Genomic DNA, 26,655 nt, shown 5'->3' on the forward strand with positions numbered 1-26,655 from the left:
TCATGTCAAATTTCATAAAGATCGGTCCAGTAGTTTAGTCTGAATCACTCTACACACACACACACACACAGACAAACACAGACAAACACACACACACACACACACACACACACACACACACACACACACACACACACACACACACACACACACATACACCACGACCCTCGACTCGATTCCCCCTCTACGTTAAAACATTTAGTCAAAACTTGACTAAATGTAAACAAGTCGCGTAAGGCGAAAATACAATATTTAGTCAAGTAGCTGCCATTTTTCAGCAAGACCGTATACTCGTAGCATCGTCAGTCCACCGCCCGTGGCAAAGGCAGTGAAATTGACAAGAAGAGCGGGGTAGTAGTTGCGCTAAGAAGGATAGCACGCTTTTCTGTACCTCTCTTTGTTTTAACTTTCTGAGCGTGTTTTTAATCCAAACATATCATATCTATATATTTTTGGAATCAGGAACCGACAAGGAATAAGATGAAAGTGTTTTTAAATTGATTTCGAAAAAAAAATTTTGATAATAATTTTTATATATTTAATTTTCACAGCTTGTTTTTAATCCGAATATAACATATTTATATGTTTTTGGAATCAGCAAATGATGGAGAATAAGATAAACGTAAATTTGGATCGTTTTATAAATTTTAATTTTTTTTTACAATTTTCCGATTTTTAATGACCAAAGTCATTAATTAATTTTTAAGCCACCAAGCTGAAATGCAATACCGAACCCCGGGCTTCGTCGAAGATTACTTGACCAAAATTTGAACCAATTTGGTTGAAAAATGAGGGCGTGACAGTGCCGCCTCAACTTTCACGAAAAGCCGGATATGACGTCATCAAAGACATTTATCAAAAAAATGAAAAAAACGTTCGGGGATTTCATACCCAGGAACTCTCATGTCAAATTTCATAAAGATCGGTCCAGTAGTTTAGTCTGAATCGCTCTACACACACACACAGACAGACAGACAGACAGACACACACACACACACACACACACACACACATACACCACGACCCTCGTCTCGATTCCCCCCTCTACGTTAAAATATTTAGTCAAAACTTGACTAAATATAAAAAGAAGAAGAAGATGAATAATTACCTTTGGCGTGGAGATCTTGGAGCCATAAACGGCTGCAAAAGATCGAGATGCGCCTGCTGACTTGGCTCTGCGACTCAGGTCCAGGGAAAGCTTGAGGCGTTCCTTGTACACTGAGGACAGAGGGCGCTGTGGTCGACGTGCCTGTAACAACAAGGGTTTATAGTGAAGATAATATCCAAGGAGAAAACTGTTCTGCATCGGAAGAAGAATGAGCAGTTCACTCGGCTACAGTTGAACTCCTCTTTTAAGGACCATTTTGGTTGGTCTCAATTTGGCGGTCGTTATAAACAGGTTCGACTGTATCCATACAAAAAATTGTAACAGTTAGCCGGAAGACTTATCCATGAGAAGAGAAATTAAGCGTCACCGCACAGAGACATGCAAGACCTACCCTAGATTTATGGCCAGGAGTAGATACACTTTGTACAAAGACGTGCTGGCGAGGAGTGTGTGTGTAAATAAGGGGCGTGGAGACCATCTGCAGTTTCCGCACATGTGCGTTCTCAGAAGTGCCAGGTCGGTATGTGTCAAACGCTTCTCTTTTAAAGACGTCTGCTGCTTGCAGTGTGTACCTGCGTCACAAAAAAATGATGTGTTAAAATTCTAAAACACAAAATCGCAAATTAAAATGTTGATACTGGATTTGTTCTGTCTTTGTCTTGGTAAGCAAAGATTTTATTCGTTTCTTACAATGGTTTGTTAGAAATTTAGAGAACTCCAAAATTCACTCACCAATATGTCGGCATTTTACATTTGCTACAATGAATAGTTGGGTTGAAGGCATTAGTGTTTTGTACCCTTTTGCTTGGGTGTGAAAAAAAGTTTATATTGGTTTAAAACCTTGCCAAACAATGAACATGTACCTGCATTGTTAACAAGACTTTGCAAGATGAACAGGTCTTCAGTTGCTGGACTTTTTTGTGCGACATTACCTGAGCTAATCCCTAACAAGTCGCGTAAGGCGAAAATACAACATTTAGTCAAGTAGCTGTCGAACTCACAGAATGAAACTGAACGCAACGCAACGCAGCAAGACCGTATACTCGTAGCATCGTCACTCCACCGCCCGTGGCAAAGGCAGTGCCAGTGGAATTGACAAGAAGAGCGGGGTATTCGTTGCGCTGAGAAGGATAGCACGCTTTTCTGTACCTCTCTTCGTTTTAACTTTCTGAGCGTGTTTTTAATCCAAACATATCATATCTATATGTTTTTGGAATCAGGAACCGACAAGGAATAAGATGAAAGTGTTTTTAAATTGATTTCGAAAAAAAAAATTGATAATAATTTTTATATATTTAATTTTCAGAGCTTGTTGTAAATCCAAATATAACATATTTATATGTTTTTGGAATCAGCAAATGATGGAGAATAAGATGAACGTAAATTTGAATCGTTTTATAAAAAAAAAATTTTTTTTACAATTTTCAGATTTTTAATGACCAAAGTCATTAATTAATTTTTAAGCCACCACGCTGAAATGCAATACCAAAGTCCGGGCTTCGTCGAAGATTACTTGACCAAAATTTCAACCAATTTGGTTGAAAAATGAGGGCGTGACAGTGCCGCCTCAACTTTCACGAAAAGCCGGATATGACGTCATCAAAGACATTTATCAAAAAAATGAAAAAAACGTCTGAGGATATCATACCCAGGAACTCTCATGTCAAATTTCATAAAGATTGGCCCAGTAGTTTAGTCTGAATCGCTCTACACACACACACACACAGACAGACACACACACACACACACACACACGCACATACACCACGACCCTCGTCTCGATTCCCCCCTCTATGTTAAAACATTTAGTCAAAACTTGACTAAATGTAATAAAAAAAATGAATAAATCATCAAATGCCTGCATTTTTATCCAGAATAAATAAAAGGTTCTTTAATTGCTAGATTTTTTTCTGTGACATTACCTGGACTAATCACAAATAAAAAAAAAGCTGCACAAAGCTTTGTTTCGTTTTGAATGCCTCTTCATCACTCCTATAATTAAGCTGCATTAAAGAAAACTATCATTCCTTTATTTTGAAGCTCAGTACTGAAACGTTCATCATTGCAGTAGCACACAGACACTGTTCTCAAACAAATGAATGCAGACATGCATATCAACATTAAAATGTATTAAATTGTACACTTGCAGATGGCAAACACACACACACACACACACACACACACACACACACACACACACACACACACACATACACACAAATGTACACACACACACACACACACACACACACACACACACACACACACACACACACACACACACACAAATTCAGTTTTGCATACCCTAATGAAACCTGATGATCAGGCAAAATTCTTCAAAATACAAAAAATAAATTTCAACAAATCAAAAGCAAAATTCAGAAACCAACAGAGCCTAATTTCAGTTCACATATACAATGCTATGTAAATTTGTATGAATAACTGACTCAAAAACAAACAAAAACAAACTACTAAGCATAACAGATAAATGTAAACCAGCCACAACAGTATGTACCATGCCCGCCTTTGAATCAAGCTAAAAAAAAATCAAACATAAATGAATGAAATACCAACTGTTTTTTCTTATAAACACATATGCCTGGTTTCATTGTTGGACGAGTCAAAGGGGCATCACCATTGAGGAAGATTCTAAAAGGTATGAAAGGACCAAATATGGTTGTACACTGTTGTTGTGCTTCCTATTTCCTGGTAAAAGTAAGGCAACAATTGAAAAGTACGAGAAGATTATAAAAAAAAACCTCAATTAACCATTACAAAGCTACACAGTATTAAACTATCAAGAAAACACACACATCACCAATTAGTATCAAACTACAGCAAAGTGAAGAGACAGTAAAGTGAAGAGACAGTAAAGTGAAGAGACAGCAGCAAAGTGAAGAGACAGCAAAGTGAAGAGACAGCAAAGTGAAGAGACAGCAAAGTGAAGAGACAGTAAAGTGAAGAGACAGCAAAGTGAAGAGACAGCAAAGTGAAGAGACAGCAAAGTGAAGAGACAGCAAAGTGAAGAGACAGCAAAGTGAAGAGACAGTAAAGTGAAGAGACAGCAAAGTGAAGAGACAGTAAAGTGAAGAGACAGTAAAGTGAAGAGACAGTAAAGTGAAGAGACAGCAGTAAAGTGAAGAGACAGCAAAGTGAAGAGACAGCAAAGTGAAGAGACAGCAAAGTGAAGAGACAGTAAAGTGAAGAGACAGTAAAGTGAAGAGACAGCAAAGTGAAGAGACAGCAAAGTGAAGAGACAGTAAAGTGAAGAGACAGCAAAGTGAAGAGACAGTAAAGTGAAGAGACAGCAAAGTGAAGAGACAGCAGCAAAGTGAAGAGACAGCAAAGTGAAGAGACAGTAAAGTGAAGAGACAGCAAAGTGAAGAGACAGTAAAGTGAAGAGACAGTAAAGTGAAGAGACAGCAAAGTGAAGAGACAGTAAAGTGAAGAGACAGCAAAGTGAAGAGACAGCAAAGTGAAGAGACAGTAAAGTGAAGAGACAGCAAAGTGAAGAGACAGTAAAGTGAAGAGACAGGAAAGTGAAGAGACAGCAAAGTGAAGAGACAGCAAAGTGAAGAGACAGTAAAGTGAAGAGACAGTAAAGTGAAGAGACAGCAAAGTGAAGAGACAGCAAAGTGAAGAGACAGTAAAGTGAAGAGACAGCAAAGTGAAGAGACAGCAAAGTGAAGAGACAGCAAAGTGAAGAGACAGTAAAGTGAAGAGACAGTAAAGTGAAGAGACAACAAAGTGAAGAGACAGTAAAGTGAAGAGACAGCAAAGTGAAGAGACAGTAAAGTGAAGAGACAGTAAAGTGAAGAGACAGCAAAGTGAAGAGACAGCAAAGTGAAGAGACAGTAAAGTGAAGAGACAGCAAAGTGAAGAGACAGCAAAGTGAAGAGACAGTAAAGTGAAGAGACAGTAAAGTGAAGAGACAGCAAAGTGAAGAGACAGCAAAGTGAAGAGACAGCAAAGTGAAGAGACAGCAAAGTGAAGAGACAGCAAAGTGAAGAGACAGTAAAGTGAAGAGACAGCAAAGTGAAGAGACAGTAAAGTGAAGAGACAGTAAAGTGAAGAGACAGTAAAGTGAAGAGACAGCAAAGTGAAGAGACAGTAAAGTGAAGAGACAGCAAAGTGAAGAGACAGCAAAGTGAAGAGACAGTAAAGTGAAGAGACAGTAAAGTGAAGAGACAGCAAAGTGAAGAGACAGCAAAGTGAAGAGACAGCAAAGTGAAGAGACAGCAAAGTGAAGAGACAGTAAAGTGAAGAGACAGTAAAGTGAAGATACAGTAAAGTGAAGAGACAGCAAAGTGAAGAGACAGTAAAGTGAAGAGACAGTAAAGTGAAGAGACAGTAAAGTGAAGAGACAGTAAAGTGAAGAGACAGTAAAGTGAAGAGACAGTAAAGTGAAGAGACAGCAAAGTGAAGAGACAGCAAAGTGAAGAGACAGTAAAGTGAAGAGACAGTAAAGTGAAGTGACAGTAAAGTGAAGAGACAGTAAAGTGAAGAGACAGCAAAGTGAAGAGACAGCAAAGTGAAGAGACAGCAAAGTGAAATGACAGTAAAGTGAAGAGACAGTAAAGTGAAGAGACAGTAAAGTGAAGAGACAGTAAAGTGAAGAGACAGTAAAGTGAAGTGACAGTAAAGTGAAGAGACAGTAAAGTGAAGAGACAGCAAAGTGAAGAGACAGTAAAGTGAAGAGACAGTAAAGTGAAGAGACAGCAAAGTGAAGAGACAGTAAAGTGAAGAGACAGCAAAGTGAAGAGACAGTAAAGTGAAGAGACAGCAAAGTGAAGAGACAGCAAAGTGAAGAGACAGTAAAGTGAAGAGACAGCAAAGTGAAGAGACAGTAAAGTGAAGTGACAGCAAAGTGAAGAGACAGCAGCAAAGTGAAGAGACAGTAAAGTGAAGAGACAGTAAAGTGAAGAGACAGGAAAGTGAAGAGACAGCAAAGTGAAGAGAACAGTAAAGTGAAGAGACAGTAAACAGCAAAGTGAAGAGACAGCAAAGTGAAGAGACAGCAAAGTGAAGAGACAGCAAAGTGAAGAGACAGTAAAGTGAAGAGACAGCAAAGTGAAGATAGAGCAAAGTGAAGAGACAGCAAAGTGAAGAGACAGTAAAGTGAAGAGACAGCAAAGTGAAGAGACAGTAAAGTGAAGAGACAGTAAAGTGAAGAGACAGTAAAAGTGAAGAGACAGTAAAGTGAAGAGACAGCAAAGTGAAGAGACAGTAAAGTGAAGAGACAGCAAAGTGAAGAGACAGTAAAGTGAAGAGACAGCAAAGTGAAGAGACAGCAAAGTGAAGAGACAGCAAAGTGAAGAGACAGCAAAGTGAAGAGACAGCAAAGTGAAGAGACAGCAAAGTGAAGAGACAGCAAAGTGAAATGACAGTAAAGTGAAGAGACAGTAAAGTGAAGAGACAGTAAAATGAAGAGACAGTAAAGTGAAGAGACAGTAAAGTGAAGAGACAGTAAAGTGAAGAGACAGTAAAGTGAAGAGACAGTAAAGTGAAGAGACAGTAAAGTGAAGAGACAGTAAAGTGAAGAGACAGCAAAGTGAAGAGACAGCAAAGTGAAGTGACAGTAAAGTGAAGAGACAGCAAAGTGAAGTGACAGTAAAGTGAAGAGACAGTAAAGTGAAGTGACAGTAAAGTGAAGAGACAGTAAAGTGAAGAGACAGTAAAGTGAAGAGACAGTAAAGTGAAGAGACAGCAAAGTGAAGAGAACAGCAAAGTGAAGAGACAGTAAAGTGAAGAGACAGTAAAGTGAAGAGACAGTAAAGTGAAGAGACAGCAAAGTGAAGAGACAGTAAAGTGAAGAGACAGCAAAGTGAAGAGACAGTAAAGTGAAGAGACAGTAAAGTGAAGAGACAGTAAAGTGAAGAGACAGCAAAGTGAAGAGACAGCAAAGTGAAGTGACAGTAAAGTGAAGAGACAGCAAAGTGAAGTGACAGTAAAGTGAAGAGACAGTAAAGTGAAGAGACAGTAAAGTGAAGAGACAGTAAAGTGAAGAGACAGCAAAGTGAAGAGACAGCAAAGTGAAGAGACAGTAAAGTGAAGAGACAGCAGCAAAGTGAAGAGACAGTAAAGTGAAGAGACAGCAAAGTGAAGAGACGGTAAAGTGAAGAGACAGCAAAGTGAAGAGACAGTAAAGTGAAGAGACAGTAAAGTGAAGAGACAGCAAAGTGAAGAGACAGCAAAGTGAAGAGACAGCAAAGTGAAGAGACAGTAAAGTGAAGAGACAGTAAAGTGAAGAGACAGCAAAGTGAAGAGACAGCAAAGTGAAGAGACAGTAAAGTGAAGAGACAGCAAAGTGAAGAGACAGTAAAGTGAAGAGACAGCAAAGTGAAGAGACAGTAAAGTGAAGAGACAGTAAAGTGAAGAGACAGCAAAGTGAAGAGACAGCAAAGTGAAGAGACAGCAAAGTGAAGAGACAGTAAAGTGAAGAGACAGTAAAGTGAAGAGACAGCAAAGTGAAGAGACAGCAAAGTGAAGAGACAGTAAAGTGAAGAGACAGTAAAGTGAAGAGACAGCAAAGTGAAGAGACAGCAAAGTGAAGAGACAGTAAAGTGAAGAGACAGTAAAGTGAAGAGACAGTAAAGTGAAGAGACAGTAAAGTGAAGTGACAGTAAAGTGAAGAGACAGTAAAGTGAAGAGACAGTAAAGTGAAGAGACAGTAAAGTGAAGAGACAGTAAAGTGAAGAGACAGCAAAGTGAAGTGACAGTAAAGTGAAGAGACAGTAAAGTGAAGAGACAGTAAAGTGAAGAGACAGTAAAGTGAAGAGACAGCAAAGTGAAGAGACAGCAAAGTGAAGAGACAGCAAAGTGAAGAGACAGTAAAGTGAAGAGACAGCAAAGTGAAGAGACAGTAAAGTGAAGAGACAGTAAAGTGAAGAGACAGCAAAGTGAAGAGACAGCAAAGTGAAGAGACAGCAAAGTGAAGAGACAGTAAAGTGAAGAGACAGTAAAGTGAAGAGACAGTAAAGTTATACGGTGGAACCCCCATTGTAAGACCCCCCACTTCTTCTTCTTCTGCGTTCGTGGGCTGAAACTCCCACGTACACTCGTGTTTTTTGCACGAGTGGAATTTCACGTGTATGACCGTTTTTTATCCCGCCATTTAGGCAGCCATACGCCGTTTTCGGAGGAAGCATGCTGGGTATTTTCGTGTTTCTATAACCCACCGAACTCTGACATGGATTACAGGATCTTTTCCGTGCGCACTTGGTCTTGTGCTTGCGTGTACACACGGGGGGTGTTCGGACACCGAGGAGAGTCTGCACACAAAGTTGACTCTGAGAAATAAATCTCTCGCCGAACGTGGGGACGAACTCACACTGACAGCGGCCAACTGGATACAAATCCAGCGCGCTACCGACTGAGCTACATCCCCGCCCAGACCCCCCACTGACTCCCTCATTTTTTTAAGACCCGATTTTCTCAGATTTGTAGATGTCTTAAAAGGGGGGTTCCAATGTACATATACTTGAGTTACAAAAACTGAGACTGCAAAAATATTTGCTTCAAATCTGCTGGGTTGTCTTTCCTATTATCACCGCCAACAAAATGTTAAGCATAAGAGGCATCATTACAAAATATTAGTGATGTTGAGGTTAGATACACAGCAGTATAACTTTGAATAGTTATGGATTACTGCCTTTACACTAGATGAACTCTGAGGCCCATAACTACATACACAAGAGTTTGAGATGACTACATTGATTCTACATCTCAAGAATTTAATTAAAATACATTTTGACAGAGCTATTGTACATTTGAAAGAAATTCTACCTCTCAAAATCAGTGCATGATGTCTCGCTGAAAATACAATGTAAAATTTTAAGGCACACACTAATTGAACAAATACTGGAATTATCTCTATGTGTGTGTGTGTCTGCATTTGTGCCTGTGCATGCATGCTTGCATGTCATTAACCCCTTCACTGCCCACCCCGTATGTAATACGTGGTCATTTTCGGTTTGTCCTACGCCCATATCCGTATCTCATACGTGGGATTTGTGTCAACAACATTTCAGGACATTTCTGAAAACTAAATGGGAGGTAACCACTGTCCAAGTACTTGTAGGGGTTCTAAACACAGTTCTTTCCCATAGACCGTTCGGATAATGCTGTTATACTGTGGCAGTGAAGGGGTTAAGTGTGTGTAAATGTTTTTTTTCTTCATATTGTCCTTGTTGATGTTTTGATGGTGATAAATGGTGGTATCACCTCTGGGACAACCTGTGTCTGGCCTGTCTGAAAACACCACCGCGTGAGGGGTTTTGCTGCCAGCGCGGTGAAGATGAAGAGGGAACATTTTCTCTGCCCGCGCGGCAGCAAGCAGGATGTCTCTGAACTGGTATGTGGTGACGTTAGTCTCTAGCTTGTTAGTTGTTCGATTGGCTGAGGTTTTTTTGTGACTGCCTGGGATGGGGTGTTTTTTGTTTGCTTGTCTTATTTTGGGGGTTGCATACTTTCTCAAATACCTTGAATTTTAGGGCTGTATGTGGGTAGGTACCAGTACAAGTATTTGGTACAAATGAAAACACTGTACATTCTTCTTCTTCTTCGTTCGTGGTCTGAAACTCCCTCGTACACTCGTGTTTTTTGCACGAGTGGAATTTTACGTGTATGACCGTTTTTTACCCCGCCATTTAGGCAGCCATACGCCGTTTTTCGGAGGAAGCATGCTGGGTATTTTCGTGTTTCTATAACCCACCGAACTCTGACATGGATTACAGGATCTTTTTCATGCGCACTTGGTCTTGTGCTTGCGTGTACACACCAGACATGAGACCAGCAAATGTTCCAAAAGTAGGAAAGTGGGGTCCAGGGGCAACGCCCCGGTAGGGGGTTCAGGGGGGCAAATGAATGTTAGAATTATAAAGGCCATTTTGGGGCCTCTCCTGATAGCAAAAAATTGGATCATACCTTTTAAAAAAGCTATAAAAACCACAAGAATAATATGTTTTAGCATTTTAAACAAAAGTGTAATTTATAACAATCACACACACACAAAACTTACTTGAAAACTTTCAGAACCAACACATTTTTTCCACCAAGTCCGTATTTCACCACGCAGTGGCCGTTGTCGCACCACGTGCACACGGCCTGACCGGGAATGGATATCTTGGCGATACTGTCGCCAATGAGCTGGCGCCTTTCTTTCTTGTTGATAATGGCAGTCACTTCTTTTGACAGCCAGTTGGCTTTCCACTTGTTTTTCACACTTTGGTCGTCGATCGTAAGAGCTTCCACAGCCGACAAAACAATACGGAATCCAGACGCCATGATGCTACCTTTTTCACCTTCGGCCTTTGGAGATTGGCAGCCAATCAAAACAACCCGGAAACCGCCATCGGTGAATAATTAGGCCTAGGCGATAATCGTCGGAGATCGACAGCCAATCAAACGCGACCCATGATACTGCTATGGGTTCACGCGAGTGCTGGGGTACGAATGCACTGACTTCAGAGGCAGACAGCTTCAGCTGAACGGTTCATACCACCACCCCCCCCCCCCCCCCCCCCTTTTTTCTCAACGAATTTGCATCGATCTCAAGAATGGTCTGTGAGCTAAGGAAAATATCGGAATTCCGATAAAATTCGGACCAGTCCCATGTCTGACACACGAGGGTGTTTGGACACCGAGGAGAGTCTGCACACAAAGTTGACTCTGAGAAATAAATCTCTCGCCGAACGTGGGGACGAACTCACGCTGACAGCGGCCAACAGGATACAAATCCAGCGCGCTACCGACTGAGCTACATCCCTGCCCCTAACACTGTACATGTGAAATAATCCTATTTCCAATGTGCATGGAGACAGTGCAAACATTAAATCAAAACGGAGAGAAAAACAATGAAAAGAGTGCTGTCCAATGTGTTTTTAGGGTACTCGCTATGCAAAAGTGCACTGATAAACCACAATATTGAATGTGAAATAAAACTCTAATGAGCTTAACATATGTGCTTTGTACAATACATTTCTATTACACCTGCTACTTGACAAGAACATGCAACTCCCTAACACCCAGTGAAAAGAACATTATATACGCACGCAAAGGCATGCATGCATAACAATTAAAATTATCAAGAAGAAAAACGTTTGTTTTGTTTGTTTACTGCCGTTTTTTGTCTTGAGAACCCACGGGATCATCAGAGATCAATCAGCATCGACCTGATTCTCTGATTAGAAACGCAGGTAGATTTTACAGTAAATGTGTAAACTTTTTTAACTTAATCACTGCATACGACTTTGCCGAGCCATTAATCTCAAATGGATACAAGGTAACTCCATTGATAAACATTGCAATCAAATCTGAACTTGTATCTTTCACTTCGTCCCAATACATACCTAAAAAAGACTCATTATAATTAGGTGGCATGCATTCTTTCTTTAAACAGCTTCTTAGATTTTTTTCTAAAATTCAAATACACACACACAGACAAGCACTGCAAACCGAAAACTGAAAACGCATGTCATGACCATTGGAAAGATTGGTGCTTTACTCAAAACACTCAGCTACTTTAAAACCAATATTTCACCCAAGCACTTAAATTCACAGCAGACAGAAAACTGCAAACAGTGCACCCAAGACTACCGAAAAGACTGGTGCTTTATTCAGAAACACTCAGTTTCTTTCAATCCAATATTTCACACACACACAAATTCACAGCAAGCAAAAAACTGCAAACAGTGCACCCAAGAATACTGAAAAGAATGGTGCTTTACTCAAAACACTCTAGCTACCTTCAAACCAATATTTCTCACAACACACACACAAATTCACAGCAAATAGACAACTGCAAACCGTGCACCCAGGACTACTGAAAAGACTGGTGCTTTACTCGAAACACTCAGCTTCCTTCAAACCAATATTTCACATACACACAAAAGACTGGTATGGGTACTCACTTGTCACCGACAGTACCCTTAGGTTTCCACAGGGTGAAGTGTCCGTCCCAATCCAGTTGATCCATGTTGACGTACGTATAGTGATTCTCAGCCTCCTTCTGTTTGTGTTCTACAGCTCCTGATAAAACTGGTAAAAGGATTGCTTAAAATAAGCTTGAGTGAGATTCCTAAGGGCCAGACATTGTACATGCCACAATAAAAAAAAAATGAATAAAGTTTTGTTTACACCAAAACAAACACTGTAGTTTCTTTGACCAAACTGGTAAAAGCAAGAACATTTTTTTTAATCACTTAAAGCCACAGTAAGCCTCCCGTAAACCATCACAGATACTGTCAGGCTTTTACACACAGTACAAACACCCTTTCATTTACACACTCACAGCTTTTGAACATCCTAGGTGCCCTCCGTAAAGAGCGAGCAATTTTCAAAGAATTTATTTTTGCGTGGTTTATCTTACCCCTGAGCCATCGTGAACCCGTGTGATCCCGTGTGATCCAGTTTCCTTTTTTCACAATGTAGTCGTCAGTTTGTGATTTCAATGGGACTCGCTGTAAGCTCATCTGCAATAGCTAGCACATTATTGTGTACCTCTGAATCTAAACCCAACAAACGGCTGCGATTCACACGCACTAGAGCGATGACAGTTGACTGTTCAGAGGAACGGGCGCTAGGCAGAACCGTCGTCTGCTACTAGAAAGACGGTTTGCGAGACACGTTTCCGGGCTTTTCTTTTTTCAAACTTTCAAAACTTCGAATTGTACTGATCTTGTCTTGATGAAAAAAGAATTCTTTTATGATTTAAGAATGTTTGTGTAACAAGCTGTCAATTTATTATCTAGAGTTTAAAAATTAGTTCTAAGACCAAAACGAGGCGCCTGATTTGCTGATCAGAGGGTCCACGAAAATAAATTCTTTGAAAATTGATCGCTCTTTACGCAGGGCACCTAGGATGTTCTCAAGCGGTGAGTGTTTAAACGAAAGGGTGTTTGTACTGTGTGTAAAAGCCTGACAGTATCTGTGATGGTTTACGGGAGGCTTACTGTGCCTTTAAGCGGCAGGCCCTCACAAGCTCTGCAGCAGAACAATCAAGCAAGTATACATGAATCTGCATTCTTGCTCTCCGTGATACTTCCATCTTTTTAAGACCTCAAAATAATTGGAAAAATCAGATTTTTAAAAGAAGAGAGTCTTAAAATGGTGGTAAATTTACAGAACATGGACAGACAATCTCAAAATAGAGGTTCTTAAAAAAAAAGGGGGGGGGGGGGGTTGGATGTCGTAAAAGAGGGGGCGTAGCTACTGCAAATAACCCTGGGCATGTACTGGCCTGTTTTCATTTTGTTCATTGCCCCAATGATCACTTCAGGTTCTTTTCTAAATATCAAAGGCGAAAATGTGGTGCTTTGAGACAAGGCACACATAAAACAGGAAGGGACGGCGGAGCATGCGCAACTGAGTGGTGCACTTGTTTCCCTTGCCATAGCAGCTTAGTTGGGATTGTCTCCCTTGCTCCTTTCACCATAATCTTGGCCTACATCTGCGGATTCTGGGAGCTGTTATAGATGCAAGACCTTGCTATTATGTTCTCTTGCTATGTGTTGACAGAGCTGCTATTCAATGAGTATCTAACTTAGCCTAAAGGCCGTCCTGAATTGAACCAAAAGTTGTGACTCCGCGAACACTACACAGAGTCTTTTGTCCAAAAATTAAGTGCCAAAGCTTGTGCAACGAGCGTCATGAAGTAGACTTCACAAAGTCAACTTCGCCCAATCAGGCTGAACCCCTACCCCCATTGACTGAAGCCACATTGTGCGATTGGGAGAGCTTCAATGATCATCCTGAAGAAGTTCAGCGACTGTCTGATAAATATTTGACGAAGAATCTACCAAAACTGGTTGCTGTGGTGCTTTCTTTTTGTTTTGGAGCTTAATGCAAGTAAGAAAAGCGCAATGTTAAGGACTTTGGCTCATATTTGAGTCAGGATTTTCTGTTTGGTGGAAAACTTCAAGTCATACAAAAGCAAAATGAACTCACCGGGTACAGCATCTATCATGACCAGGGCCATTGTAGGCTGCGGTAAGGAGAGGATCTTGCCCACCGTCTGAAAATCACATCTCGGTTCAATCTTTATCTCTAACGTCAATGGTCTTTATTTTGAGGTGTAAAGATTTTGGAAATAATTATTTAGACAGAAGTATATCTATTAATAATTGTAGAGATACTTTTTTTTTCCTGTACACACCCTTTCATGAAGTGTAAATGGAAGGACTCTCTCTCTCTCTCTCTCTCTCTCTCTCTCTCTCTCTCTCTCTCTCTCTCTCTCTCTCTCTCTCTCTCTCTCTCTTTCTCTCTCTCTCTTTTCTCGTCTAACTCAATTTCCCCTTTCTTTCAATTCAATCCACTATATTTTCTTTCTTCAACTATTTGTATGAAATGTTTAACAACGTTGTACATCTTTTTCAAGCGGACACTGGCCTGAGTTGAGAAAACAAGTGGCATTAAAATATAAGATTATTTCTTTTGCAATTCTATTTCAGATATTTGCAAACAAGTCATTTTACCTGAGGGCCAAGCAGCAACTTGTCCCCAAGATCTGTAAAATTAAAAAAACCATATCTTTTACTCATTCAACACGGTCTCAAATGCAAAACATATACCAATACAAATATTTTCTAAATGCCAATTTCAATTTGCATGTATACTTTCAGATTCTCATCATTAATTAAAATGCATTAACAGAAAACTTTAAAGATCAAAACATAAGATAGATTAACGGATGGAACACTTAAAGCCATATGTACTCGATGACTATACACGCTAATTGCTTTACCAACAGCTGGAGACATGCTAAATTAAGTTCCCTGCAAAATATTGTGGTCTAGGACCCCTTAAATGTTGAGATATTTGAATTTTCATTTTGATCTGGATCATCCTATTTATAGATTTGGCAACACATGTAACGTTGATGCAAGGGAGAGAACTCCGCGGCTTTGTTGACATCCTCACTTTTTCAGAGGCTAGAACAAGCTGTAATGCATGTATTATGGTCCGCGCATGGTGACATATCGTCATTATATGGTCTTATGGTGCGTTTGACATCGATTGTGGGCAAACTACACTTTGTAAACACGGGAGTGCGTTAGTATGCCTTTAATGAAATACCATATCACATATTTTCTTTGTATTCTATTTTATAAAACATATAATTCATTCACCTATCATGATTTTTCAATTTGAAACATGTATTTCAACACTTACGAGGAAACCTAGCACGAGCTTTGGCAGATGGTTTTCTTGGATTAACTGCAGGAGGTTCACCATCAGGAGTGACTACTCCTTTGGACAGGTATTCGGCTATACACTCAGGTGTCTTGTTTCCCTTCATTGGCAAAGCACTGGACCTCTGAAACCAAAGTGTCATTTCCGAAATAAAAGAGACTGTGTTTGAAAGCAATATTTTATGTTCTAAGAATCAGAGACTGTTTAAAAGCAACATTTTATGTACTAATGTACCATCTCCACTCTCCGTCCCAACATAAACATATGGACAACACCTCTGTTTGTCTGTCTGTCTGTCTGTCTGTCTGTCTGTCTGTCTGTCTGTCCCTCTCTCCCTCCCTCCCCCTCCCCCCCCCCCCCACCCCACACACACAATTGCACACAATTCTTAGTGTTTGTACACTGGAACCCCCCTTTTGAGACCCTCTGATTGAAGGTCTTGCTTTTAAGATTCTTTGTTCATATTAACCCTCTGCAAATTTAACTCCTTTTCAAAATCTGATTTTCTCAGATGTGTACATGTCGTAAAAGGGGGGTTCTACAGGGATTGGCTTGGGTTTTGTCCACTAGAAGTCCATTGACTGACTCAGCCATGAATCAATCAATCATTTTGCAAACCAATCAGTCAAGAACAAAAACTTTCCTTCCACCACGGGACTGCCGCAATAGTTGTGAATTAAGGCAGTGAGGAGAAACTTCTGACAGTTGTTTACAATGTACAAATGAGAGGAAAATTCAATTCATTTCTTCATTTTCTTGTTTATTCTCCAATGGTCTTACATGAAGTGGAATACAAGGTCTGAGGACACAATGACCATATTTATTTCAATTAAGTAAGGAAGGGAATAAAAAAGAAAGAACATGACAGCAGACAAAAATAAGACGAGCTGACCAACTCTGCTGCATGTCTAACGGTCAGTTGACGGATTGAGACCCATGTGTGTCGGTCTTTTCCGAATTTAACATGGCAAAAGACTGATGACCAATGCCCAAGCCCATCCCTGGTTCTACTATATGTTATACTTGTTCTGTTCTTCTATATTCAGATTGTTTGGTCACAGAATAATGCAGGGTCAAAACCAGGCCACTCCCATGAGTTCATTTGGTAGTCAGATTCATTGCCCAAAAAACACGTATGATTATTTTTGTGACTAGGGGTACAGATATCCCATTCTTTTGTGTACACACTATTGTTTTCCCTCTTTTCATGCACATGCATACAGCAGGTGAGGTGGCCACACTTGCGTAACGCGCTATGATTCAGCATCAGGACATAAGTTCAGGGACAGAAAGACTCACAGAGAGAATTCGATTGCATGGCGTCATGATGGTTGGCTTATTTGTGAGGTTCTGTAGCTGCTCCTGTACTTTCATCAGCAAAAAGTCAGCCATCTTCTTGAAGACGTCATTCTGTGACTGAAAAAAAGGCGTTTCAACATACACATCTTGCTAGTTTTAGTGTTCAATGTCAAGCCTTTTCAACAACAAAAATTCTATTTGAGGTGAGCGCCATTCATGGTCTGTCTAAACGTGTATCCATGGTGTTTCATGGTACTGCTGACTTCCACACTATTCCATTCCAGGCACGCTCAGCTGGAGTTAAAAATAACTGGCCAGAACCACCCCCGCCCGTCTAATTACCCTCTCCACCCCCTTGCCTCCCTTTTTATCTTCTTACACAGTGGCGCCTGAAATGAGGAATGCAACGGCCGCCTAGCCCTGGGCACCACAGACATCTCTTTCTTCGCACACACAGCGATAAGCCGAAAGCTGGCTGGCTCGCTGTCTATTCACTCTGTGAGCTGTGTTGATAAGAAACTGCTGCTCGCGAGCGCCGTTCACCCGAATTCCCGCGAAGTGCCACAATATTTAGCAGGAGACAACACAGAGGCGGATACGTACACATACATGTATGTCAATAATAGGAAACAAAGCATGCCACAATTTACAAGACAGAAGAAAGAATAAATGAGAGAATTAAAAAAAGTGTTTGCTCCTCAAGTATATAATTATGCCACTCTTTACAGATCTAAAAAACACATGCATGCTGCATTGAAATAAATAGGAAACCCAACATCTCAAAGCACGGCACAATCTATAAGACGGCAGATTAAGACACCACAGTAAACAAAACATCCTAATGTGCCACAATAAAAGAACACAAAATAATGAAAGAAAAAGACCAAGGTAATCCCAAAGTACATATATTTACAACACTTTACAAAATATATAAAAACAGTAGAGTATATACAGTCGTATTTACATTCATATTATAGGCATGCGTATGGTGCGCATGTAAAATTTGTTTTGCGTTTATATAATTCAAAATAGTGCATATAATGTCAGTAATATAAAAGAAAGAAAAAAGATCTTGCGCAATACATGTTCATGCAAATTGTTAGCTGCATGTGAACAAAACAAAAGGCCTACCTGACGGCCACTCCTATACACGACTTTTGACTGGTATCATTGCAGCACCATACATCAGTAATCCCAGAGCAGCACACAAGTCGATTTAAAAGTTTTTCAACACAGACTCTGTTTTCACTATTGTTCTCACAAACTTGTATGTACCAGTGCCACAGAAATCAAAACTCGTCGATCGGACGACAATTTAACGTTTGTTTCATTATCGCAAACAAAACAGAACAGACAAAACTGGCGAAACAAAACAACACAGCACAACAGTTGGGGTTGTTATTTTTCTGAGATGCTTAAGAAAAGAAAAGATGACGGGAAGTCTAATGGAATAGTGTAAGCGTAATTTCAAACTAAACGGTTCAAATGTGAGTTGAAACACACTCTTTCCGGCGGGATCACATTCACTCACACGCAAATAAACACACACACACACACACACACACACACACACACACACACACACACACACACACACACACACACACACACACACACATACACACACACACACACACTATGTACATTTTTAGAAGAAAAACAAACAAACAAACACAAAACATTGTTTTAGAGTTGTTATTGTGTCAATATGCTAAAGACCTCAATGTCTTTTTATGATTCTTGTTCAGGATTTTGTTTTTGGCGGGGTGTCAAGCAGCATAACGGAAACAACACTGATGCATAGTTTTTGCAATGCCTAATGATATACTGTTCAAAAAAAGAAACGCATAGCTTGTAATATTTGGTTAATTTAGTTATATGGCTACAAGGATATCCACCAAACTGCAGAAAATGTTTATCTGGTCGTCGACCTTTCGTCCATTGCCACAAGTGAGCTCTGCACGTGACGCATGCGTTATCAGTGGCTACAATGTCAAAATTGCTCATTTGGCATGACCACTCGTCATGCTTCAGTGTAATCTCGTGAAACTCGGGGAATATTGAGCTCTCACCATGTCTTCCAAAACCCATAAAAGCGGATTGTTCGCCACAAAGAAATCAGACGACAATTCAGCGACGAAAGATGGCCCGATTGAGCAGAGAAGACCGCCAAATTGCATTGGGTCGTTTACAAGCAGGCCAAAGTCAAAGTGCAATCGCCAGGCACTTCCACGTGTCCCAGAGCACCATCAGTAGACTGTGGGTCAGGTTTCAAGCCACTGGCTCTGTTGCTGACTTGCCACGAGCGGGAAGACCAAGGGCGACAACTGCTGCTCACGACCGCTTCATACGGCTCCGCCACCTCCGGAATCGTTTCCTGTCGGCCTCATCTTCTGTCCAGGCTCTCCCCGGGCCACACCGATTATCGGACCAGACCGTGCGGAACCGCCTGCATGAAGCTGGTTTGAGAGCTCGCAGACCTCAGAGAGGAGCTGTCCTCACCCGCCGCCATCGCCAGAACCGAGTGCAGTGGGGCAACCAGCACCTTCGCTGGACCGTCCGGAATCACTGGAGACACGTGTGGTTCAGCGACGAGTCCTACTTCCTGCTCCAGCGACATGATGGTCGGAGGAGGGTCTACCGGAGAGTAAACGAACGTTACGCGCCCAACTGTGTGGATGAGGCACCCGTTCATGGTGGTGGAGGCGTCATGGTGTGGGGGGCGATCAATACCGCTGGAAGGAGCACCCTGGTGCACGTCCAAGGGCGCATAACTGCCCAGCGATACGTGGAGGAAATTCTGCGCCCACACGCCCTTCCTCTTCTGGCTGACCAGGATGCCATATTCCAGCAGGACAACGCTCGCCCGCACACAGCACGACTCACCACCCAGTTCCTCACCGACCACCATGTCCAGGTGCTTCCCTGGCCATCCATGTCGCCAGACATGAACCCGATAGAACACCTCTGGGATGAATTGGACAGACGTGTGCGCAGGCGAGAAGAAGCGCCGGCAAATCACCGCGATCTATTGCAGGTACTTCAGGAGGAGTGGGACACCATCCCACAGCAAGATATCCGGCATCTGATCCAGTCCATGCCCAGAAGGTGCCGGGCAGTTGTTGCTGCTCAAGGCAGTCACACCCCCTACTGACTTGACAGCCTCGGCACCCAATCGTATTGATTGACTGATTGATTTGAAGATGCAAATGAACTGTGTGTGCATTCAACTGTGTCCATACCAAATTTCAAACAAATAATCTAAATATTGGATTTTCTGTTAATTTTTTCGAAAAATAAAACAAATTTGGCAAGTAGCAACTATGCGTTTCTTTTTTTGAACAGTATATGTTGTTTGTCCTTCGCTGCCTTTGATCTTCTGCCACAAGTTCTGCACCTAGCATTTAGCCTAAATATGTGGAGATCTTCCGTATGTTGCACTGCCGCCATTCTTAACTGAGACACCTTAAATCAATAAATAGAGTGACTACAAATTGAAAGAAAATGACACAAATAAACTAGCAAAACCATGTACACACATACAGACAAGCAAGAACATAAGCACAATTACAGTCACAACATTAAGTTAAACACATCATATGCTTAAGAACAGAAACGAAGGGGGAACATGCAAAACAAAACAAGCAATAACACAACAGAAAAGATGAAATGCACTAGCTAGTGTCAACAGCCACAGTGACTTTCATACTGTATATAAAAGTGTCTTGTATCGAGTGCCTGTTCCGAGAACCACGGCACGGCTTAACAAAAAGTACAGCACAAAACTGCTCCAGAAATCAAATACAAACACCACAAACGCAACTTTTTCTCACTCTATCACACAGTTTAGACTAAGTACTTACTGGCAGCAAAATAAAAACACAGTCGGGGGGCTGCTATCAACATTGAGCGTGATTATAAAAGGATACACAACGCGCACATTCTCGGTTTTTTAACAGTAGCGAAGAAGCACGTTGTCACTGTGAGTGATATCAGTATTACCACAAAATCAAACAAAACGAGTTGACAACGCAACTCTAGTTTGCACTAACACAAAGCCTGTATATTAGAGTAGCCAAATACACAAGATGAACATGTCACGGAAACCATCCCTTTTTCACACCAAGAAACACGTATTTTTCACAGACTGGCATTTTTACTGGCACTCCAAGACTGACCTCCATCCAGCGCGTCCTTCCGCTTGATACGAAAGAGGCCAGATCAACTATAATTAGCCGGCGCCAGCAAACCGGCCAGCGCAGGCAGACTCGCTGAACTGACAAAAATCCCAGTACGAATACAGTGCTTCATGCAGCCTTCTTGGTTTTCTCTTGGGGTTACCGCACCCCAAACTCCTGGCCCAAAGACCTACAGCTATCCCTTGGAGCTCAGAGGCGATTAACTGTTTCGCTGAGGATCCCATTCCTAGCTGTGGTAAAACTACTGCTCTTTTTACTACCCTTTTCCTCCCAGAGCTACCCAATATTGCTCTAGTGACCTCCCATATGCAGATCTCTCAAACACCCATTATGCACAAAGCTACCTATGATGCGTATCTGTTTCCTTTTCTACTGGCTTCCTGTGAGGTTTGAGCATTTTCAATTTTGGACAAATTCGCAAGTAATTACTTTGCTGCAATTATGTAAAGTTCAAAATTGACTCGAGTTACTTTCCATGCAACGGGAGAAAGTGTTAAAATGAAGAGAAACGCAGCACCTCATTTTTCTTTTCTTTCACCCTGTAACCCTTCCTCCCACTAACCTCTTCTTCATCCTCCCCTTCTTCTGACTTGGTTCCACAAATCTCAGTCAGTTTTTCGTTGATGTCTGGATCAGCGGTGGCAACCCGCATCAAGTTCATTACACCTGCAACAAATTAAAAGTTACACAATATGATCATGTTCTTTCTTTCTTTCTTTTCTCTTTTCATAGGATGTTACAAATTAAATGCAACAACATTAGCAGTCACAGTAGCCACTACGCGGAGTTGGTATTTGTCACTCAGTCATTACCAGGCAATCAAAATAAGCATCAGAACACAGTGACTTGCATAATCAGCCCAAATAAATGCCAAACCGAAGGGTTAGCTCCGTCAGCCAAACTGCTTGAAAATTTCTGATAGAGTGGAACCCCCCTTTTAAGATCTCAAAAAATATACAGGTCTTAAAAAAGAGGGAGTCTTAAAATGTGGATAGACATTTGGGTAAATTTACAAAGGTTATGAACAGAACAAACAGAGTCTTAAAAGGGAGTCAGTCTTCAATCAGGGGGTCTTAAAATGGGGGGATCCACTGTTTATTTTAGCTTTGCAACAAAGCTCACCAACATCCCGGTCCAGGTAGTCAAAGAAGGAAGGCACGATACACATCAGCTGTGCAACTTCTGTGGCCAGCAAGCACTTGTAGTCCTGCAGTCTGAAAGAATGTTGACAAAGCGCATGAGTATGTAAACATGTGAAATAATTCCTAATCCTAACAAGGATTATTTCTCATTTTACACAGACTGTCTGCTGTGGCACCTTACCACTCTGACTAAAAGGGACACAACTGCGCTTATTATTTTGACATGCATTTCAGTTGGTTACTTCCCTTGACTTAATTGACTACCTCTTACCATTGACCAGTTTGATTAATATTCTTTATTGTAATTCTGCATTCCTGACAGTTAATAGTTATTTGATGTTCTGTTTTAAGTATATTAGAACTTTGTATGTGTGGTTTTAAGATATTATTCACTCAGAATTTTGGAGTGATTTAAGATTGGTAATTAATTAGGTTCTGGTAATTGAAATTACATGTATCAAGTTATAAAATAGAAGTAGTGATGAGAAAATTATCAGAAGTATCTGAAAGTCATTGGCTACATTTAAGGAATATTTAGATGTTGAAATTATATTGGTAGAGCACTGGACTTGTGATCGAAAGGTCGCAGGTTCGAATTCGGGCCGGGACGGACACAGGTCAACTTTATGTGCAGACCCAGAGACGGAAGCCATGTCCCACCCCCGTGTCATCACAATGGCACGTAAAAGACCTTGGTCATTCTGCCATAAGTGCAGGTGGCTGAATACACCTAAACACGCAGACACCTGGGTAGCGCGACTCCGTTGCTGCTAGCTTTCCACTGGGAGGAAGCGACCCGAATTTCCCAGCGATGGGACAATAAAGTAATGAAATGAAATGAAAAGATATATTATTTTAAGTTATGATGAAACCACCTTCCAACTTTTTGAGTTCCCATGGCTGGAACTGGGTTTCTCTCTTTTTGATGGCATGATGTTCTGAGAGAGATGGCACCGGCTTCGGGTGACTAGAACATGGGGATTAAAGTGCTCCTAATTCAGGGGCACTTTTCCTACCTCCCCTTCAGAGCTGCCATGCTTTGTTAAGTGTTTTAGTTTATGTGTTTTTCCTCAAGTGTTTAGTTTCGCTAATAGTTATTGGTTTTTTACCGAAGTTGTGTATAAGAAAAGAAGTGTTAGTGAAAGTGAAGAAAAGGTAATAAATGTTTAAAAGTAAATTACAGTGTGTTGCCTTGACGACTGTGTAGTAGTGAAAGTTGTTTGAGTGTTGATGTCGTGAAAAGTAAAACTCAGTCTTTGTAGAGTAGACTTTTTTCTAAGAAATCTCTTTTCCCGAACCCGACCTTATGTCTACTTAATACATTCCGGCGAAGTGACAAGGTTTAAATAAAATTGGCAATACGACTACTTGTAGTATTGGCAAGGTTTCAAGTATATACTTGCTACAGATTAAAAAATACATAAGATCAGACCTGTATGGGCACACACACACACACACACACACACACACACACACACATAAACACACACACACACACACACACACACAAACATACACACACACACACACACCCTCACACACACACACACACACACATACACACACACACACACACATACACACACACACACACACACACACACACACACACACACACACACACACACACACACACACATATATACATACACACACACACAGACACACCGTGCACACACACACACACACACACACACACATATATACATACAGTTACACACACACACACACACACACACACACACACACACACACACACACACACACACACACACATATACCCAAGCTGACACAAGCAAGCCATGCACTTGCAATCCCCCTTCCCCTCCCTCCTCACAACCCTTACCTAAACACATTCTCCACTCTCCCTCCCAACATAAACATATGGACAACCCCCCCCCCCCCTCTCTCTCTCTCTCTCTCTCTCTCTCTCTCTCTCTCTCTCTCTCTCTCTCTCTCTCTCTCTCTCTCTCTCTCTCTCTCTCTCTCTCTCTCTCTCTCTCTCTCTCTCTCTCTCTCTCTCTCTCTCTCTCTCTCTCTCTCTCTCTCTCTCTCTCTCTCTCTCTCTCTCTCTCTCTTCTCTCTCTCTCTCTCCCAAATCATCCCATCCACAAACCAAACGCACAAGCGGCTACTACTCACTGTGCTGCAAGTTTGCTGTCCTGATCAGATTGGTCGACACCAGCAGTGCTTTCACTGAGTTTGGTCAGCTCTGACATCATGTGGAACAGACACAGGTACAGCTTCATGTACAGCCCTCCATCCTGTTAAAAAACAAGTCGCGTAAGGCGAAATTACTACATTTAGTCAAGCTGTCGAACTCACGGAATGAAACTGAACGCACTGTATTTTTTCACCAAGACAGTACAGCTTTGTCAATCCCCGCGAGAAGGAAATCGCTCACCTCCCACGTGCAAAACGCAGTGAAATTAACACACCAGAATAGCGAGGTAGCATATTGTGCTAAGCAGGAAAGCGCGCTTTTCTGTATTCTTGTTAACTTTCTGAGCTTGTTTTGAAAACAACCTATCTTATCTATATGTTTTTGGAATCAGGAAATGATAAAGAATAAGATGAAATCATTTTTGGATCAATTTCTTAAATTTTAATCGTAAAACTAATTAATCTATTTTTGTTAATTGTGATCACATTTTAAGAGTAAACATGACATATGTACATATTTTTAGATTCGGAATGTGATGAAGAATACGATGCAATCAATTTTAAATCTGTTTGCAAAAAATCGATTTTAATGACAACTTTAATGAGCAAACTCATTAATTAATTTTTAAGCCTCGAAGCTGAAATGCAATACTAAAGTCCGGGCTTTCGTCGAAGATTACCTGACCAAACTTTCAACCAATTTGGTTGAAAAATGAGAGGGTGACAGTGCCGCCTCAACTTTCACAAAAAGCCGGATATGACGTCATCAAAGACATTTATCAAAAAAATGAAAAAAACGTCTGGAGATACCATACTCAGGATCTCTCATGTCAAGTTTCATGAAGATCGGTCCAGTAGTTTTCTCTGAATTGCTCTACACACACACACAGACACACACACACACACACACACACACACGCACGCACGCACACACACCACGACCCTCGTTTCGATTCCCCCTCTACGTTAAAACATTTAGTCAAAACTTGACTAAATGTAACAAGTCGCGTAAGGCGAAAATACAATATTTAGTCAAGTAGCTGTCGAACTAGTCACAGAATGAAACTGAACGCAATGCAATTTTTCAGCAAGACCGTATACTCATAGCATCGTCAGTCCACCGTTCAGGCAGTGAAATTGACAAGAAGAGCGGTTTAGTAGTTGCGCTGAGAAGGATAGCACGCTTTTCTATACCTCTCTTCGTTTTAACTTTCTGAGCGTGTTTTTAATCCAAACATATCATATCTATATGTTTTTGGAATCAGGAACAGACACGGAATAAGATGAAAGTGTTTTTAAATTGATTTGGACAATTTAATTTTGATAATAATTTTTATATTTTTAATTTTCAGAGCTTGTTTTTAATTCAAATATAACATATTTATATGTTTTTGGAATCAGAAAATAATGGAGAATAAGATAAACGTAAATGTGGATCGTTTTATAATTTTTTATTTTTTTTTACAATTTTCAGATTTTTAATGACCAAAGTCATTAATTAATTTTTAAGCCATCACGCTGAAATGCAATACCGAAGTCCGGGCTTCGTCGAAGACTACTTGACCAAAATTTCAACCAATTTGGTTGAAAAATGAGAGCGTGACAGTGCCGCCTCAACTTTCACGAAAAGCCGGATATGACGTCATCAAAGACATTTATCGAAAAAAGGAGAAAAACGTTCGGGGATATCAATCCCAGGAACTCTCATGTAAAATTTCATAAAGATCGGTCCAGTAGTTTGGTCTGAATCGCTCTACACGCACGCACGCACGCACGCACGCACACACACACACACACGCACACACACACGCACATACACCACGACCCTCGTTTCGATTCCCCCTCGATGTTAAAATATTCAGTCAAAACTTGACTAAATATAAAAACCACTGATATATACTCTGGACACACAAAATACTCTGAACAATTAGACAACTCCAGAAATAACTGTCCGGTTTGTATGGGCTGTGAAAGAGTGAAAACTGAGCACGAGGCAAACTTTCCACACATGCTCCTTTTCCACTTTTTTCAGACACATCCCTTGCTAGTGACTGGCCTATAATGTCAGGTGGGAAAGTTTGACTCAATAAAGGCAAGAGTATCCACTCTTTCGCAACCCATACAACCCCGTCAGAGTTATTTCTGAACATTTTCAATTGGGCAGTAAATCCTATGGGAGTGTCCCTTTCTTGCATGTTTCCTTCTATGACAGGAATAATCAGAGTTCATGTTCGCAGAAAATGTCCAGTATTTTGGCCATTAACATCTAAAAATGCCAAAAATTAATTCCTTAACCAATATTTCCGGCAAAATATTAAAATAAAGTTGTTTACTCATAGTAAGAATAGTTGCTGTTTCCCAATGATTTATTTCTGGAAGTTGTCGCTTTCAACGTAGGCTCAATCCCCACGTTTGCCAAGGGATTTATTTCCCAGAGTCTATTTTGTGCAGAAAGTCTTTGAACACATCCCGTGTGACGTCTACCCATTGGATAAGCAGTTTCAAAATCTGGAATGGTGGAAGAACAAGCACCTTACATACCCCAGCTCAGCCT

At 40.9% G+C, this 26,655-nt stretch overlaps 1 protein-coding gene across 4 annotated transcripts in view; it reads right to left on the reverse strand.

Moving 5' to 3' along the window:
- The window catches only part of LOC138966367 (uncharacterized), a 101,206-nt gene that overhangs the window by 48,755 nt on the left and 25,796 nt on the right, over window positions 1-26,655 (reverse strand). For 2 of the 4 annotated variants that reach the window (XM_070338572.1, XM_070338571.1), the window contains exons 13-23: window positions 24,081-24,202; window positions 21,919-22,010; window positions 21,359-21,462; window positions 16,598-16,714; window positions 15,278-15,422; window positions 14,581-14,612; window positions 14,054-14,120; window positions 12,019-12,145; window positions 3,683-3,757; window positions 1,500-1,680; window positions 1,109-1,249 (exon numbers count right to left, since the gene is read on the reverse strand). In XM_070338572.1, coding sequence (XP_070194673.1) covers window positions 1,109-1,249; window positions 1,500-1,680; window positions 3,683-3,757; window positions 12,019-12,145; window positions 14,054-14,120; window positions 14,581-14,612; window positions 15,278-15,422; window positions 16,598-16,714; window positions 21,359-21,462; window positions 21,919-22,010; window positions 24,081-24,202 — 1,203 coding nt within the window. Of the gene's footprint in view, window positions 1-1,108; window positions 1,250-1,499; window positions 1,681-3,682; window positions 3,758-8,893; window positions 8,921-12,018; window positions 12,146-14,053; window positions 14,121-14,580; window positions 14,613-15,277; window positions 15,423-16,597; window positions 16,715-21,358; window positions 21,463-21,918; window positions 22,011-24,080; window positions 24,203-26,655 lie in introns of all 4 variants that reach the window. The other 2 variants (XM_070338574.1, XM_070338575.1) reach the window with 2 other exon arrangements.

The sequence above is a fragment of the Littorina saxatilis genome, linkage group LG5 (assembly GCF_037325665.1).
Source record: "Littorina saxatilis isolate snail1 linkage group LG5, US_GU_Lsax_2.0, whole genome shotgun sequence".
Taxonomy (NCBI): Eukaryota; Metazoa; Mollusca; class Gastropoda; order Littorinimorpha; family Littorinidae; genus Littorina; species Littorina saxatilis.